General features: G+C 38.7%; 1 protein-coding gene across 1 annotated transcript in view; it reads right to left on the bottom strand.

Annotated features, from left to right (window-relative positions):
* CFAP58 (cilia and flagella associated protein 58) overlaps nt 1-16,245 on the bottom strand; it is an 89,386-nt gene that overhangs the window by 48,389 nt on the left and 24,752 nt on the right. Inside the window, exons 6-8 of the mRNA XM_014073855.2 lie at nt 6,043-6,180; nt 3,738-3,897; nt 2,462-2,544 (exon numbers count right to left, since the gene is read on the bottom strand). Coding sequence (XP_013929330.1) covers nt 2,462-2,544; nt 3,738-3,897; nt 6,043-6,180 — 381 coding nt within the window. The remainder of the gene's footprint in view (nt 1-2,461; nt 2,545-3,737; nt 3,898-6,042; nt 6,181-16,245) is intronic.

Below are 16,245 nucleotides of genomic sequence, written 5' to 3'. Positions count from 1 at the left end.
AGAGGGGGGTTCCTCGCTCTCACTCTTCTTCCTGCAGAGTCCAGAAAAATACAGGAGTCTGAAAGTCTGAAGTGGCTGAGGGGGCCAACGTCAGCCAGGGGGGCAGGTTCCCTGTCCACTTCCCCCTCGTCCCCCGTCCTCTCCTTCTGCGAAGGTTGTGCACCACAGAGCGAAGCGCAAGGCTACCAGCGTGGCCAAAGATCTCCATGGCCGCTGCAGCAGCTGGAGCAACGAGCAGAAGATCCCTCGCGTCAGCGCCGTCCAAAGACCAAAACGGAGGAGAGAGAAGAGAGAGGAGGGAGGGGCCATTTCAGGGACCAGAAATGGTGGGGGTGAAGGAGACGGTCACTTGGTCTCAAGGCACCCCAGCTCCCCCAAGATGGGGGCACTGAGGGCGAGGGCAGCTGAAAAAGCAATGTCGCCTGAAGAGGCGCGCCCCAAAACAGTGGCGGATGGCAGCGGCAAACAGCAGCGGGAAGCCAGCCGTAGCGTCTCAGAAGAGCCAAGGTCTCAGGAAAGCCAAATTCGCAGCAGCCAGAGCGTGGGGCAAAAGAGCGAAGGCCCTCAGCGGTGGTAGCAAAAGGCAAAGAGGCCACGATGGAGAAAGAGGGGGGGTGCACCCGGGATAGCGGCGGCGGCGGCAGTAAACATACCGGCCGCCCAGTCCCACAACACCCCCAGCACCAACTCACCCACCCACTGAGGCTGTGGAGGCTGTAGAGCACAAGCAAAGCTGGAATTCGATGCACCAATACAAGCCCCGCGGGCCAGGGATAGAGGACATTCCTCTATCCTAGTGCTTCTTGACCTCTCAGCGGCCTTCGATACCATTGACCATGGTATCCTTCTGCGACGGTTGGAGGAGGTGGGAGTGAGAGGCACCGTTTTATGGTGGTTCTCCTCTTACCTCTCTGACAGGTCGCAGTCGGTGTTGGTCACGGGACATAGGTCGACCCCTAGGCCCCTTAAATGTGGTGTGCCGCAGGGCTCAGTCTTGTCCCCCCTCCTATTTAACATCTACATGAAGCCGCTGGGCGAGATCATTCGACAGCACGGGGTTAAGTATCATCAGTATGCTGATGATACACAATTGTACTTCTCTGCCCCGTGCCAGCACAGTGTAGCAGCGGATGTGATGTGCTGATGCCTGGAAGCTGTCAGGATCTGGATGGGGGTGAACAAACTCGTACTCAATCCCGACAATACTGAGTGGCTGTGGATGTTGCCCCCGAAGGACAGTCCAGACAGTCCATCCTTGATCCTGGGGGGGGGGGAACTTACACCCTTCAGAGAGGGCCCGCAATTTGGGAGTCCTCCTGGATTCACAGCTGACACTGGAACACCATTTGTCGGCTGTGACCCAGGGGGCCTTTGCCCAGGTTCGTCTGGTGCATCAATTGCAGCCCTACTTGGATCGGGAGGCACTCCAAACGGTCACTCACGCCCTAGTCACCTCAAGTCTGGATTACTGCAACGCGCTCTACATGGGGCTACTCTTGAAAAGTGTTCGGAGACTGCAACTAGTCCAGAATGCAGCCGCGCGAGCGATACTGGGTGTACCTAGGTACACCCATGTTACACTGATTCTCCGCGAGCTGCACTGGCTACCTATTGGTCTCCGGACACAATTCAAGGTGTTGGTTATTACCTTTAAAGTCCTAGATGGTTTAGGGCCAGCAAACCTGCGAGACCGCCTACTGCCACATTCCTCCCTGCGGCCGGTGAGATCCCACAGGGTGGGCCTCCTTCAGATGCCGTCAGCCAGACAATGCTGGCTGGCGGCTCCCCGGAGGAGAGCCTTCTCTGTGGCTGCTCCGACCCTTTGGAACGAGCTACTCCCAGAAATCCGGACCTTACCCACTCTCATGGCCTTCAGGAAAGCTGTTAAAACCTGGCTATTCTGACAGGCCTGGGGCTGTTGACCTCATTGTTGAGGTCCAGCCCCAATCGGAGTGAATGTATGCATGTTGATTTTAACCTGTTTTTATTTTCTTTTTTTATTATTTCTTTTCTTCTGTTGTAAACCGCCCGGAGTCCTTCGGGACTGGGCGGCCTATAAATTGATTGATTGATTAATTAATTAATTAATTAATTAATTAATTAAACAAACAAACAAACAAACAAATAATTATAAAACCATTCCTAGGCTTCCTGGTATCTTCCACCATGTCATCATTTTAAACTACTATCATAGTGATCTTTAATCCTGTGTCAATTCCTCAAGTATATTTCAGCAAATAAATATCAGTGCCCTATGAAATAGACACTATGATTTTCATATCTATATGACACACTATCATAAATGTTTTCAAAATCATAGCAATTTATTCTGTGCACGTATATGTGAGTGCTTAATATTTGTGTGACAGCACAACAGCTAAAAATCAGATAAAGAAGATAAAGATCAGATAAAGACTTGGGTGAACTACAGAATCAGATGTAGTATACAGTATGTACGTACCTTGTTCAGGATGTCCCTTTCTCTCACCAGTTCATCTATAGCCTTCTTATCAACCTCTGCTTGCTTTTTTGCAGCTTCCAGTTCTAAAGTACAAAAAAAAAATGATTTATGTACTTAAATTGTATGGAGAAATGAAACCTAATAGAATTGTTTCATTTTTCAAAAAAAACCAAAACCACTTGTTTCAATCTTCCCAAACCCCCCGTCCTTTACAAACATAACAGAATGTTGCACTGTAGAGTGCCCTTGTTCAAGACTGGGACATCTTGCCCTCTTCTGAGATACTTCTTTCAATTCATCATTCACCACCAGTTTTTCATTTCCTTTTTTTTTTCAATAAGTGATCATTTCTTTGCCACAAGGAATCTTCGGTCCAAAGAGTTGGGATGCTCACCAAGAATACCGGACAACAGGGCCCTAACCTGTAAAAATGGGGAATTGACCCTACTTAATATGGTGGGAGATGCACACAGGAGAGGGTGTGCCTTCAGATAATAAGTCTAGAGCCATGTATGGGCATGGCAGTTAATACCTTGAATCGCATTCAGAAGCCAATTAGTAATCAATGCAGCAATGTCACCTGAGTTTATCAAAACATGCCCTTCCCTGCCCAGACTATCTGATTCTATGCTGGCTGTGGTTTCCAGGGTGTTTTTTTAACAACAGCCCGTGTAGAGTTCATAACAGTAGCCCAAATAGAAATAATCAGGGCTTGAATGACTGTGTGTAAGGCTTTCCAATCTAAGAAAGGTTGCTGTTGATAAACAAAATATAATGGGGCAAAAGGCTTCCTAGCCACAGGTGTTACCTGCCTTCACATAGAAGCTGTGAGTCTAGAACTCCCAAACTAGACAACCTCTGAGTGGGGGAGTGTAACTTCCCTAGTTATTAAGCCCACAAAGCCACTTCATGTTGGCCAAATTCAGTTCTCCTTCCACTCAGAACCTATTTCTGTCTTTCTAGGGATCACTTCATATGAACACCTTCAATGGGTCTGTAGAGAAGAAAAATAAACAATAATGACTTTGTGTTGTTGTTATTGTTGTTATTATTATTAGGCATTGGTGTCAATGGAGGTAGAAATGGAGGTTTTCTAAAAGAAAAAAAAAAGCAACAGTGTATAAAATGATTTAAAGCAAGCAAATATTAAGAAGCTGGTGGGGAGCATCGATTTTATCTGAATGCAAGTAATCCAGGTCAAGCCATCATATGTTCACCTTTCAATAAGTAAAAAGAGAAACTGGAGCAGAACCACAAAAGAAACATTGTTTCTGACCCTTTTCCAGTCCAGTTATCTGATTTTTAAGGGTGTCCCTTTCACATTCTGCCTGCGTTTTGTTCTCCTCCACAACACGTAATTTTCGCTGCATTACTTCTCTCATTTTGGTTAGCTTTGCAATCTCCTGACGCATCTGAGACACTTCATCTTCTCTTGCCTTTGAAATACGAGTGAATAAGAAAGGAGAGATAACAATTAATACACATTCTATCATATCCATTTGCTACTCTCTATAGAATTGGGAAAATGAAAAAAATGATAAAATTAAATCACAATATTATAATAAACTTCCAAAAATATATAAGGCATAACTTGATTCCCTCATACTTTCTTTTCAAAGTTTTTTTTTCTTATTTAAACAAAGAAACAAAATCCTGAGACAGGAAACTTTTGTCACTACATCTAGCAATACATATCTAAGGACAACTGGAAATAACTGCTAGACATTTTTTCTGTTTAGCTTTCTCTAGCATCTTCTCTGCTAAATTAAATAACTACAGTAAAAGAAAGGCCTGTGACAAATCAGGATGCAGTCCTAAATATCTACCTTGCAACAGATCTTATTTAACCTAGGGTCTATTTTTGAGGAGGCATTCATAAGATCATATTACCAGCCGCTAAAAATTGAAATTACATGTTTTTTGTATGCATGAATTTATAATGTGCCAAATTAAATATCTATATTTTCTCCATCCTATTGACTCCTAAACATGGGATATGCCTGTATTTAAATCTAAAGCTGAATATATATGTGTGTGTGTGTGTGTGTGTGTGTGTGTATTTAGTGTTACAACCCCTGGTATGCCCCAATTATGGGAGGAAGCTAACTGCTTCAATTATCTGTCAATCAGCTCATCACAAGAGTCCATCACGACAGAAACCCAGGCTTCTGCTGATAAGGAGGAGGGCCTGTGGCTTAATGGCTAAGACGTCTGCCTAAGATGCAATACACCACAGGTTCAAATCCCAGTAAGGGTATGGCTAGCTGATGAGAGCTAAATAGCTTGAAATAGATCTATACTAGCCTCCCTTTATTTATTTATCAGCACAAATATAACACACACACACACACACACATATATATATATATATATATATATATACACACATACATACATACATACATACATACATACATACATACATACTCTCATGCTACAACTTTCAGCATCTCCTAAAAATATGTTTCAGCGAAGGGACATTAGCAGATGAGACAAGGTGCATTGGGCAGACCTTGGGCATGTTGTCATTACCTTAACATATTTTCCTGAATCGAATATTAAGTATCCTAGACTATGAAACATCAATCAACATGTTCTTGATAAATTAGAAAGTGGGCTGAAAATAACAGAATCAAATTTGACAAAGGCAAAGTTCTTTGCTTAGAGAAAAGAATACAAATGTACAGACAAATCATGACAAACACTAACTTGATAACAGTAATTGTTATAAAAAAATTAGGAAGTTGGTTGATCACAAATTGAGTATGTTTCCTCATGAGGATGTAAATGCTCTCTCCATCACTAAAGCCACAGAAAGTATGTCATTATACTTAGTGTTGCATCCCTAGCCAATCTTTACTATGCCTCAGCAATGAAAAATGAAGACTGGTGCTTCCTTATATATTTATTATGGGATAGTTTTCAAGGTTTCCCTAGCTTCCCTTTTCTTTCCACCAAGCACATCTACCAGCAGGAAACCAACCATGAATCATCCTCCATAATTTATAGTGAAGCAAGATTGGTGGCTTCTGGAATTTCTGTTCAGTTTAATTCATTCCCACCTTACAATCAGCAACCAATCAACCAAAAGAGGTTAATTTGTTTTTCTTTTCCCCTATACAAAAAATACTATCTGCTGGAAAGAGCTGATATCCAGAAGGTTTTGGCTAGATTAAATAAAATAATACTGATGAATGATAGTATCATGAGTTTCATTTTGGAAAAAGATTGTCCAATGTTTTCAGACATGAACTCCCCCCCCCCAAAAAAAAAGAATAGCACTAAATAAAAATAAGAAAAGGGTTAGAGACCAACATGGAATAGAAAAGACCCAGTAATTTAAAGAGCAAATTACAAAAAATAGTATGCATTGTTACGCAAAATTCTTATACATGCTTATATTCAGGATCAAAGTAGACATATTAATTTTGTGAATTCATATTTCTGTTCTGTAAATAGCAGCTTACATGGGGAGAGAAAGAAGAAACACTTCACACTCACATGTTTTTCTAAACCTATTCTTTGAATTTCAACAAAAATCTTAGTGCCAAATATTATTATGGATATTGCCCTGAACCTACTCTCAGTTCAGTGGTTTTCTGCTGATTCTCCTGCATTAGTTGTTCAATGGCTAGACTGTGTTGCTCATTCTCTAGCTGAAGCTTGGTATTTCTTGCTGTAGATTGTTCCAGTTCTTTTGTGGCTCTTTCATTCAGAATCTGCAATATTATGACATAAAGAAGTTAATTTCTTTGTAATCAGATTTTGCTGTACAACTCAGTTTGCTTCTGGTTATTACATGCTACTTATCACCATAACAATAATCTAATAGATGAGATATGTGATAATTGCTTGACATCTGTAATAGGAATGGAGATTCCAACAAGTAACACTGTGGATATAATTCTTTTTCTAGAATCAGTTGAAGGATAAATATTGTAATGACAGTTTGGCATCTGGGAGACAAAGTGTACATTTTTAGTAATTATTATAAACAAACAGGATAGTTTATCCTGTTTTAATCAGCAGCATTTTTTAAAAGTAATCTTTATTGGTTATACATTATTTTTAAAGAGTAAAACATACAAATACAGTTTTAAACATGCAACCCCCACCCCACCCACGCGGTGACAGTCATTCACAGGCCAACTTTTTTTTTTCCTTCCTCATTGTTTAGACTCTAAGCCGCATCTTCTCGTTACAAAATTCAGGGATCTATTACAATACCAATGTTCATTTTTAGTTCCCATTGTTAACAACTACTATTTGACTTTCCCTGTTTTAAGTCCCTGCTGTTCTCCTTGTCGCCCACATATACCATAGGTTCCAGCTAAGATAATGTTCCGTTTCTCCTTTGTCCCTCAGCCAACCCGTCATTCTGTCCATTTCTGCACATTCATAGATCTTTTTAATTATCGCATCTTCCGACGGTATGGTAGTAGATTTCCAAAATTGTGCATAAGTTATTCTTGCGGCCACAATTATATGTAGGCTCAAACACCATATTGATTTACTCATGTTTTCTGATTTTATGCTTAATAAAAAATTCTCGGGTTTCCATTCCATGCTTGCCCCAGTAACCTCTTTAAGCCATTTTTGAATCCTTCTCCAGTATTTCGTGGCCTCAGTACAAGACCACCAAATATGGTAGAATGTGCCATCCCTTCTTCCGCATTTCCAACACAGTGGAGATAACCCAGGAAACATTTTGGCTAACCTCGTTGGGGGGAAGTGCCATCTATAAACCATCTTGTATATGTTTTCTTTAAATGCTGTAGATATTGTAAGTTTAATAGTCTTACTCCATAGATCCCACCATTTGCCCATTTCAATCTCATAGCCAAAGTTTCTCTCCCATGCTATTAGAAGGCTTTTATCCATCTCTTCTTTAACATCTTGACCGGTCAAAAATTGATAAATCTTCGATAACATTTTCTTATCTCCGCCAAACAAAATCTTATCTAGCCCCTGAGGGTTTGGGTAGATCCCAAACCGTACCCTATCGCTTTTAAATCTGTTTCTAACCTGTAAATATTCCCACCATTCCAGATTCCTGCCCTGCTGCTCTAATTCCATCTTAGTTTTCATGTTGCCATCTTCTGTCATAATGTCTTTATATGTTATGTTTCTTGTCCAATTAAATACACTGGGATGCGTTAAGGCCTCTAACGGTGCCAACCAGCACGGAACCCTAAGATAGTATTTTTTCCTCATCTTTTCCCAGACCCCCATCAAAATCTTCCAAATGTAATGTCCCATGAAGTACCTATGGGGGGTATCTCTTTCTTGCCAGAGGGAGGCATGCCATCCCTGGGGGAGGTCATGTCCCTCTATAGCCAATAGGCGCCTTCTACTCAACATCACCCAATCCTTCACCCATGTCATAATTGCTGCATTATAATATGCTTCCCAGTTGGGTACTCCGAAGCCTCCCAGTTCTTTACGTTTTTGCAACATTTGGGCTTTAATTCGTGCTTTCTTGCCTTGCCATATAAATCGAGCCACTATTGTCTCCAAAGATTTAAAAAAAAAATTGTCCAATTTAGTTGGTGCCGTTTGAAACAGAAACAAAAATTTCGGTAATACATGTGTCTTAACTGTCACAATCCTGCCCATCAAAGACAGTTGTTTACCACTCCAATTAGTCATATCCTTAGATACCTGTTGTAGCAATTTCATATAATTATCTACCTTGATAGAGGAACATCTCTCCGTGAGCCAAATTCCCAAGTATTGTATTTTATGGGCCATGTTAATCCCTAACAGGCTTTGTACTTCCCTTTTCTGGTTCAAAGTCATATTCTTAATTAACAGTTTTGTCTTCTCTTTATTTATACGTAGCCCTGCTATCCTACCATAATCCTCTATTTTACGTAAAAGTTGTATCCCAGAAGCCATAGGATCCTCCAGAATATAGTCAGCAGCATTTTAAAGGATCTATTAATTTTAGCTACTTCTATATTAATGAAAAATGTTTATTGCTCAGTAGTAGAGGTCCTTCTTTATCACTGCAAATAGATCCCAGATCCAGTTGCATCAGACCCAATTAGGACGCAGGTAATCAGAAATTTTAACACATGATAATGGCCAAAAATATTTTTAAAAGATCTAAAAAAATGATTAGCGATAGGGCCATGGTACTTTACTAGTCAAAATGGCTTAACACTACCTGTTGAATCAAATCTTGGTTCATGAAGTAGAAAAAAAAGCATTTTCACACAGTTACTACCCTCATATGTTATTGTGGGATTTTTATAGGCAATTTGTTAAGCAATAGGGAAAAATGGAATGCTAGAGTTAAATGGGCATTGATTCAGCAGAGTAATTTTTGGAATTTATGGTACTCACATTCCTAGTTTTTCCTCCCATCACTAATCCAACTTTATTGAAAATAGCCCTTTTTTGCCCTGAAACTATATTGATTATAAATATAATTGGATATGCATATTCTCTAGACCTGCATATCAATGAAGTATAATATTAAAATACAAAATAACAGTAAATATTTAGAAAGTGTAACATGCAATTTTCCCTTCTGCTAGTCGAATATGAAAATTCTTCATTCAAATTATCAAAGTTCTTTTAAAAAAACCAGTCCAGACTGTTTAAAACAAATAACATATTCTGTGAAATTAAAAAAAGATACATTCACTTTACAGCTGGCATTGTCTTCTGCTTTGCATATCTTTAATTAAGAACTTACATTTTTGTGAGGAAATAATTTGAATGATCAAGCATTACTGTTTTAACTGAAAATGCACAGTACGTTGTAGATGCAGAGTGTTATAGTAATGTGTGGAATATATAGTTAGTCCTTGATCTATGTCCACAATTAGGACTGGAATTTTACTCACTAAGGCATTCAGTTGTTACAGGAGTCATCAGATAAACAGACTTGATTTTATGACCATGTTTACCATAGTCATTAAGTGAATCTGGCTTTCCCCATTGATTTTGTTTGTTGGATACCAGCTGGGAACATTGCAAATTGTAATCACAGGATGTTGTAAAGTTGCCTAAATCATGCTAAATGATGATGAAGTGACCAGGGGAGCCATAATTTTGAGGGCAGTTTATAAATCTCTTTTTTCAGCATCATCACAACTCTTAAACATCATTAAATGAATGGTTGTTAAGTCGAGGACTGACTGTATTGTCATTTGATCCCTGAAAACAACCATATCAAAACTGACTTACTGATATCACCCAGAATTTTTAAATAGATCCTTGTATGTATATATGTATATGTATGTGTGTGTGTGTGTGTGTGTGTGTGTGTGTGTGTGTATATATATATATATATATATATATATATATATATATATATATATATATATATATATATATATATATATATATATATATATATATATTTGTTATATTTATGCTGATATATATATATATACATATACATATACATATATATATATATATATGTATGTATGTATGTATGTATGTATGTATGTATGTATGTATATATTAGCTTCCTCCCATAATTGGGGCTTACCAGGGGTTGTAAAAATCTAATAGATACCTTTCACCCTGGCTTCGCTGATAACGGATAAGAGCCTGTGGCCTAATGGCTAAGATCTCTGCCTAGTATGCCTAGTATGCAATATAGCCCAGGTTCAAATCCCAGTAAGGGTATGGCTAGCTGATGAGAGCTAAATAGCTTGAAGGTCTCTAGTTGTTCGGGTTTTCTCCCGCGTAGAATTGGAGATGTCTTGGCGACGTTTCGACGAAGTCACATTCGTCATCTTCAGGCTGCTGTTGACTACTTCAGGTTTGGTGTTTCCAGGAGTAGTGTGGAAACACCAAACCTGAAGTAGTCAGCAGCAGCCTGAAGATGACGAATGTGACTTCGTCGAAACGTCGCCAAGACATCTCCAATTCTACGCGGGAGAAAACCCGAACAACTAGAGACCTACATACTAACACCCGCGAAAACCTCAGAAAATATATATATATATATATATATATATATATATATATATATATATATATATATATATATATATATATATATATATATATATATATATATATATATATCACGCAGGGATCAAGAAATCTCCAGAACCATAAAGTAAACTCCACTCCCTCCCACCCTCCCCCCCAACCCCCCCAACCTTCCCCCACCCTGACTTCCCAGAACCAATACAAGGTATAAATCTTTAACAAAAACAGTTTAAGATATACTTAAAGAAAACGTAGAAAGTTAATAACATCTTTGAATTGAGCTTAGCTCCTCCTTGCTAAGCTAACTATAAACAATTTGTATCATTTCTGATCTTAATTATAAGCTATCTGAAATTTCCTAGACCCATATTTATTTTGAATATAGTCAATCCATTTTTCCCAGTCTCGTTTATATCTCTCGTTTGAATTACCCTTGAGATATGCAAATATTTTAGCCATCTTTGCTAAGTTTGTGATTTTCAATGTCCATTCCTAGATAGTAAACAAATCTTCCTTCTTCCAGTATTGCGCCACCAACAATCTAGCTGCAGTTATCAAATGCAAAGTCAAGTTAATCTCTACTGCTGTACAGTCAGTAATTATGCATAACAAAAAAATAGGTGGGGGTAAACTTTATCCTTTTTTTTAGAACATTTTGCATAATCCATCATATTTTTATCCAGAATACCCTAACCTTTTTATAAATCTACCACGTCATTTAATTAATATTGATGTTTTTTCCCAACCCGTAGCAAGGCATTCCCCAGAGCATGACCTTTAAAATTCTCACCCACCTCTTTATTATATAGCAAACAAGCAGCCATATACCAAATCATACCCTTCAATACTGAGCACTCCATTTCCTGCTAAATTGATCCAATCGCTTAACATTCCATATTAGAGACTTAGTTACCATCATTAGCCCCCTGAAAGTTTTTAATAGCCATCAGAACATCTTGGAGTTTAACCTTTGGCCTAGCTCCTCCCACTGTTTCTGATGTAACACCTGTATGCTCCTGAACGGTGGCTTGTGTATGTTGCTTTCTTAATTCCTATTCCATTCGTCTGGTAACCACGCGGTCTTGTCTTTGTTCTTTAGCTTCTTGTACCTCTTGTACCTCTGAAAAAACAAGTTGATCCTCCCTTGTTAAAACTTGAGTGGTTTGCTTTCCATCATATCCTTCTTGTTCTCTTTGTCTAGATCTAGAGGAAGAGGGTTGTCCACCCTTCAGTATGTTGGTGTAGAAATCTTGTGCCTTCCATACTGTATTGAGGCGATGTCTTTTTCCAGGGTAGCTAAATGCGATGCCGGTTGGTGCATCCCATCTAAACTGTATCTGGCGATTTTTAAGCTCTTCCACTAAAAAGGCATAGTCTTTCCTAGATCTCAGCATTTTAGGTGGTATCTCCTTCAAGACAGCAGCTATCTCTTCCTTAAGTTTTGCTTCCATCATAACAGCATGATTTTTTAACGCATCGATTAATTCCTTCTGCAGAATTTCCCTTGTCAGGGGGTCCCCTGCAGAAGTAGAAGGGAGTGATGATTGTATTTTAGCAGAAGGCGTTGGTGAATTTCCGGCACTTTTCGATGCGGGGGGAGGAGGGGGAGAATTTTTGCTTAGAAGCCATCTCAAACTTAATCTTCTTTAGTCAGTTAAAAAGTCCAGGCAATCCAGTTATACAGCAATTGCTATTTGTTTTGATAATAAATCACTTCTTGGTAATAAATCACTTTTAGGCTTTGCAAAAGTTCTATCCGAGACACGCCCCTCCTGCACAGCTCGGCACCATTTTTATAGAGCTTTCAACAAGTAATCAGCAGAAGGAATTCTTTGCAAATGGAGCTAAGGATTTATACATACAATTAAGATGTTCACAGGTATTGGTTCAGCTCGGCTTGAAGTCCATAATAAATCATTGTGCTAAGGATGAACGAAAACCTTCGTTCTGCAACAAAAGGCAGAATGAATCCCGGCTTGGAGCTACCATGCTACAGCCGGTGCTTACCCCCTTCCTCCCAGCGTTTAGACTGAAAGGGCTAGTTGGAAAGCTTCCGATGCATAGCTTCTCATCACTCTCTTCTAAGCCCAAAGGGAGGATAAATAAACTGCCAAACAGCTTGATAGAGTGCTGTTTAGACAGATTAACGACACCAAGATTCCAGAGCTGTTAAGGATAACAACCCTCTGTCAGCTCCGCCCACCAGAAGTCTATTTTTTTATTTTTAACTTTTACTTTTATCTTGTTTCTGTAAGCCGCCCAGAGTCCTACGGGATTAGGCGGCATACAAATTTTTTTATTTTTTTTATTTTTTTATATATATATATTTTATTATGTTTTCATTCTATACAATCATATATTTACTGTGCTTGATCAGGGCATGTAACATTGAGTAATAAACACGGCCTTCACTTATATAGAAAATGCCCTCTACAATACAAACCCAATATACCACCTTGGCCCACCATACACCCTCTTTCAACCCCCTCCAACTTTCATTCTTCCTTCTCACACACCCCTCTACGCCTACTTCCCCTCCCCTTCTTTCTAACCCTAACCCTGTCACTCCCTCTAATCCATTCCCTCCCTCCCTTCTCCTCTCTCTCACCCTCTCCACCCTCCTTCTTCTTTCACTCGACTCTTTCCTTCGGTATATTTCTATTATCTTCCAGTATATTCGGTTTGTTCTATTTTCGCACTAACATTGAAAAGCCACAGTATACAAATGCAATCATGGAATTTAACACATATTGTATTTCCCCCCTCCCCCCTCCCCCTAAATCCCCACCTCCCTTCCCTCCCCCCGACTTCCCAAAGACCATACGTGGTATAACTTTTGGACAATCACAGTCTAAAATATCTCTACATTGAACTCAGCTCCTTACTGTTACCCAAATTTTAAGCAATTTAAATTGTTACTGATACTAAGCATAAGCTATCTGGAGTTTCTTAGTCCCATATTTACTTTTTATGTAATCAATCCATTTTTTCCAGTCTCATTTATATCTCTCGTTTGAATGTTCTTTGAGATATGCTGAAATTTTGGCCATTTCGGCTAAGTTCATAACTTTCAAAGTCCATTCTTGAATTGTAGGTAAATCTTTCTTCTTCCAATACTGCGCCACCAAGAGTCTTGCTGCCGTTATTAAGTACAGAACCAAATTAGTCTCTGCTGCTGTAAAGTCAATACATATACCCAGTAAGAACAACTGGGGGGTGAATTTTATCCTTCTTTTGAAGATGTTTTGCAGGATCCACCATATTTTTATCCAAAATGCCTTGACATTACGACATGTCCACCATATATGAAAATATGTAGCATCACAGAAACCACATCTCCAACATTTAGGTTGAACATTTGGATACATAGAGGCAAGCTTTTTAGGATCTAGGTGCCATCTATAAAACATCTTATAAAAATTTTCTCTCAAGTTTTGTGCTTGTGTAAATTTCACATTTCTTACCCATATTCTTTCCCATGTTTCAAGCATTATTGGTTCCTCGATATTCTGAGCCCATTTTATCATACAATCCTTAATCAGTTCCGTTTCAGAATCCATCTGTATTAGTACATTATATATCCTCTTTATATGCATTGAGCTTTGATCTCTTATTTGTTTAAACAAATTATCCTCAACTTTTACAAAGCCAATTTTTTGATCTGTTTTCCACCTAGCCTGTAATTGACCATACTGAAACCACGTTTGAACTACCTTCTCTTCTTTAAGTACCTCTAAAGATTTTAGTTGCATCACCCCTCTTTCTGAGATAAGAAGTTGTCTATAGGTGGTTCTATCGTGTTTTTGTTCTACATTCATATTTTCAATTGCATGTCTAGGAATTGCCCACATGGGCACTTTATCCTTTAGTTTATGTTGATATTTTTTCCAAACCCGCAATAAAGCATTTCTTAAGATATGATTTTTAAATTTCTTATCCATTTTTTTGTTAAATAACAGGTAAGCATGCCAGCCATATAACAAGTCATATCCCTCGATATTCAAAATTCTGTCATTAGTTAGATGAATCCAGTCACTAATTGCAGATAATGCCACTGCATCATAGTATAATTTTAAGTTAGGTAATTTCAATCCTCCTCTTTCACGTGCATCTTGCATTATTTTCATCTTTACCCTCGGCTTCTTTCCTGCCCACACAAATTTGTTAATACCCTTCTGCCATTCTGAAAGATTCGCATCTCTTTTAAGTATTGGTAACATTTGAAAAAGAAATAAAAATTTTGGTAAAATGTTCATTTTTACTGCCGCTATTCTACCCAGCAAGGACAAATGCAGTTTTTCCCACCTTTTCAACTCCAACTGTATACTATGCCAAAGTGGTTCATAATTATGCTTATATAATTTCCCATTTGAGATTAAAATATTACCTCCAAGATATTTAACTTTTTTAACTACCTCACATCTTAGCATCGCCCCCAGTTCTTCCTTCTGTTTGATAGTCATATTTATAGCTAATATTTTGGTTTTTCCTAGATTTATTTTAAATCCCGAGACTTGACCATATTGATTGATCGTGTTCAATAATACCCTACTAGATTCCTGCGGTTGTTTCAATATTATGACCAGATCATCCGCAAATGCACGCACTGTATATTCTTGCTGTCTAATTTTAATCCCTTTTAGACCGCCCAAGCCCCGTATCTTATTCAACAGTATTTCCAAAGTTATAATAAACAATAATGGGGACAGAGGACAGCCCTGTCTTGTACCTTTTTCAATTTGAAAGGAGTCTGTCAGACTTCCATTGACAATGATCTGGGCTGTTTGCTGCTGATATATTGCACCAATTGACCGTAAAAAGCCATCTCCTATCTGCATTTTTTGCAATGTCTTCAGCAGGAATTGCCAATTAACTCGATCAAAGGCTTTCTCCGCATCCAAAAATATGAATGCGGCTGGGATTTGATTGTTCTTTCCCAGGTATTCTAAAGCGTTAATAATTAATCTAACGTTGTTCTTCATCTGTCTGCCCTGTATAAAACCAGTTTGATCGGTATGTATCAATTGTTGAATTACCACCATTAGCCTATTTGCTAATATTTTAGTAAAAATTTTATAATCTACATTGAGTAATGAAATAGGTCTATAGTTTTTTGGTTGGGTAAGGTCTTGGTCTTCTTTGGGTATCAACGATATGAACGCAGTCTTCCACGAGGGGGGCACTTTCCCTCCCGATTGAATTTTATTGAATAGTTCTCTGAGGGGTTCTACCATTTCTAACTGTAAATTTTTATAATAAACAGCTGTTAAACCATCTGTGCCTGGTGCTTTCCCTAACTTTAATTGTTTAATTGCCTGCAAAATTTCCCCAGAGGTTATAGGTTGATTCAGCTTATGCCTATGTTCTTCTCTAACTAGGGGAATTTTCTCTTTATCTAGGTATTTGTCTATATCTACGTCCTTAATTTTATCCCCTTTATACAACTCTGTAAAAAATTCCCGAAATACCTTTTGAATCTCTTCCTGTTGAAACACTTCCTTCCCTCTGTAACACAATTTGGATACATTTCGAGCTTTCCTTTTTTTTCTAATCTGATAAGCCAACCACCTACCAGGTTTATTTGCATTGCTGAAAGTATTATGTTTAGCATATAATAAACTGGTGGCTACCTGGTCAGAGATCAGCATATCAAACTGAGATTTTAATATAGCAATGGTTTCCCTAATCTTTGTATCTCCTGGATTCAATGTTAATTCTGACTCTTTCCCTTTAATTTCCTCTTCCAATTCTTTTCGTTTTTGCCCTTGTTTGTGTCTATGTATTTTGTTTATATTCATTAATACTCCTCTCATATACGCTTTGCT

The sequence above is a fragment of the Thamnophis sirtalis genome, unplaced genomic scaffold (genome assembly GCF_051295495.1).
Source record: "Thamnophis sirtalis isolate CommonGarterSnake01/CBP01778 unplaced genomic scaffold, rThaSir2_p1.2 scaffold_11, whole genome shotgun sequence".
NCBI classification, from domain to species: domain Eukaryota; kingdom Metazoa; phylum Chordata; class Lepidosauria; order Squamata; family Natricidae; genus Thamnophis; species Thamnophis sirtalis.
This window is presented reverse-complemented; position numbering and strand designations above follow the sequence as displayed.